Source organism: Aotus nancymaae, unplaced genomic scaffold, assembly GCF_030222135.1.
Source record: "Aotus nancymaae isolate 86718 unplaced genomic scaffold, 86718_ANA_hifiasm-v0.15.2.pri h1tg000002l, whole genome shotgun sequence".
Lineage (NCBI taxonomy): Eukaryota > Metazoa > Chordata > Mammalia > Primates > Aotidae > Aotus > Aotus nancymaae.
Window position 1 is genome coordinate 33606009 of NW_026988413.1, and position 1657 is coordinate 33607665.

General features: G+C 40.1%; 1 protein-coding gene across 1 annotated transcript; it reads left to right on the forward strand.

Annotated features, from left to right (window-relative positions):
* The first annotated feature begins 282 nt into the window (after positions 1 to 282).
* On the forward strand, positions 283 to 1282 carry TAS2R16 (taste 2 receptor member 16). Its single transcript, XM_012473979.2, has one exon. The coding sequence runs from the start codon at positions 349 to 351 to the stop codon at positions 1225 to 1227; it is 879 nt and encodes a 292-aa protein (XP_012329402.1). The 5' UTR covers positions 283 to 348; the 3' UTR covers positions 1228 to 1282.
* The last annotated feature ends 375 nt before the right edge of the window (positions 1283 to 1657 follow it).

Consider the following 1657-nt stretch of genomic DNA (forward strand, 5'->3'; position numbering starts at 1 on the left):
CAAGATTAAAAAAATAAGCTAAGTGCACCTCAGACAAAGAGGAAATAAACAACAGGGTTATGAAATACATATGCCTTTTTTGGAATAATCAAATCACCTCAGGAGCAGAATCCACATTTAAATAATATTTCCCTATATTCGGATGTAATAGCAAACCAGCAAGCAAAGCATTAACAAATTCTATAGATAGGAAAATGGCAAAATTAAAAAAAGAGCTTGGGAAAATTTGCTTCCAGAGGGAGGTGTTTTTTGAACCAGACACTGGTGGAATCAGGAACTCATTCTCTACCTGGAATTTGGTACGGAGATTCAGAGTCTTTGTCCAGGAAGATACTTTGGAGTAGAAGAATGATATCCTTCCAACTCACTGTCTTCTTCATGATCATCTATGTGCTTGAGTCCTTGACAATTATTGTTCAGAGCAGCTTAATTGTTGCAGTGCTGGGCAGAGAATGGCTGCAAGTCAGAAGGCTGATGCCTGTGGACATGATTCTCATCAGCCTGGGCATCTCTCGCTTCTGTCTACAGTGGGCATCAATGCAGAGTAATTTTTGCTCCTATTTTAACCTTAATTTTGTACTTTGCAACTTAAAAATTACCTGGGAATTTTTTAATATCCTTACATTCTGGTTAAACAGCTTGCTTGCTGTCTTCTACTGCATCAAGATCTCTTCTTTCACCCATCCCATCTTTCTCTGGCTGAGGTGGAGAATTTTGAGGTTGGTTCCCTGTCTATTACTGGGTTCTTTGATAATTACTTGTGTGACAATCATCCCTTCAGCTATTGGGTATTACGTTCATATTCAATTACTCACCATGAAGCATCTACCCAGAAACAGCACCGAAATTCACAGACTTCAAAAGATTCATCAGTATCTGTTCCAGTATCATAAAGCAGTCTCGTTGGTTGTTCCTTTTGTCCTGTTCCTGGCCTCCAACATCTTGCTCATGGCATCACTGACCAAGCAGATGCAACATCATACTGCTGGTCACTGCAACCCAAGCATGAAAGCGCACTACGCTGCCCTGAGGTCCCTTGCCATCTTATTTATCATGTTTACCTCTTACTTTCTAACCATACTTATCAGCATTATAGGTACTCTATTTGATAGGAGTTGCTGGTTATGGGTCTGGGAAGCTTTCATCTATGCTTTGATCTCTATGCATTCCACTTCACTGATGCTAAGCAGCCCTACACTGAAAAGGATTCTAAAGGGAAAGTGCTAGGCCTAGAGTTTGCCTGAGGCACAGAGTACAAGACTCCTGTGCAATTGATATAATTAGTATCAGTAAAGAGTATTGCTCTTATCAATCAATTCATTGTGAATCACCATGAATGCAGGCCTCATTCTCTTCCAGTTTTACAACCATCTATTTCTAAATAATCAACCCTTTCTCTCTCCTTTTTCCACTGCTTTTCTTTCCCTTTCATAATCCTCAGGTTGGTTCCAACTTCCTCAAGACCACCCCATCTTTCCTTCGTCTTTGCCAACTTTGGAATCGTACACCTGGTATATTCTACACAAGACAGTCAAAATCATGGGGTCTACACATTACTTTAACCTTCCTGTGACTGCCAGTTACTTCACACATGAATATGAATACCATCCCACAAAAACATATTGTTTGTACCCTGAATGCTTCACATACTAAGCCC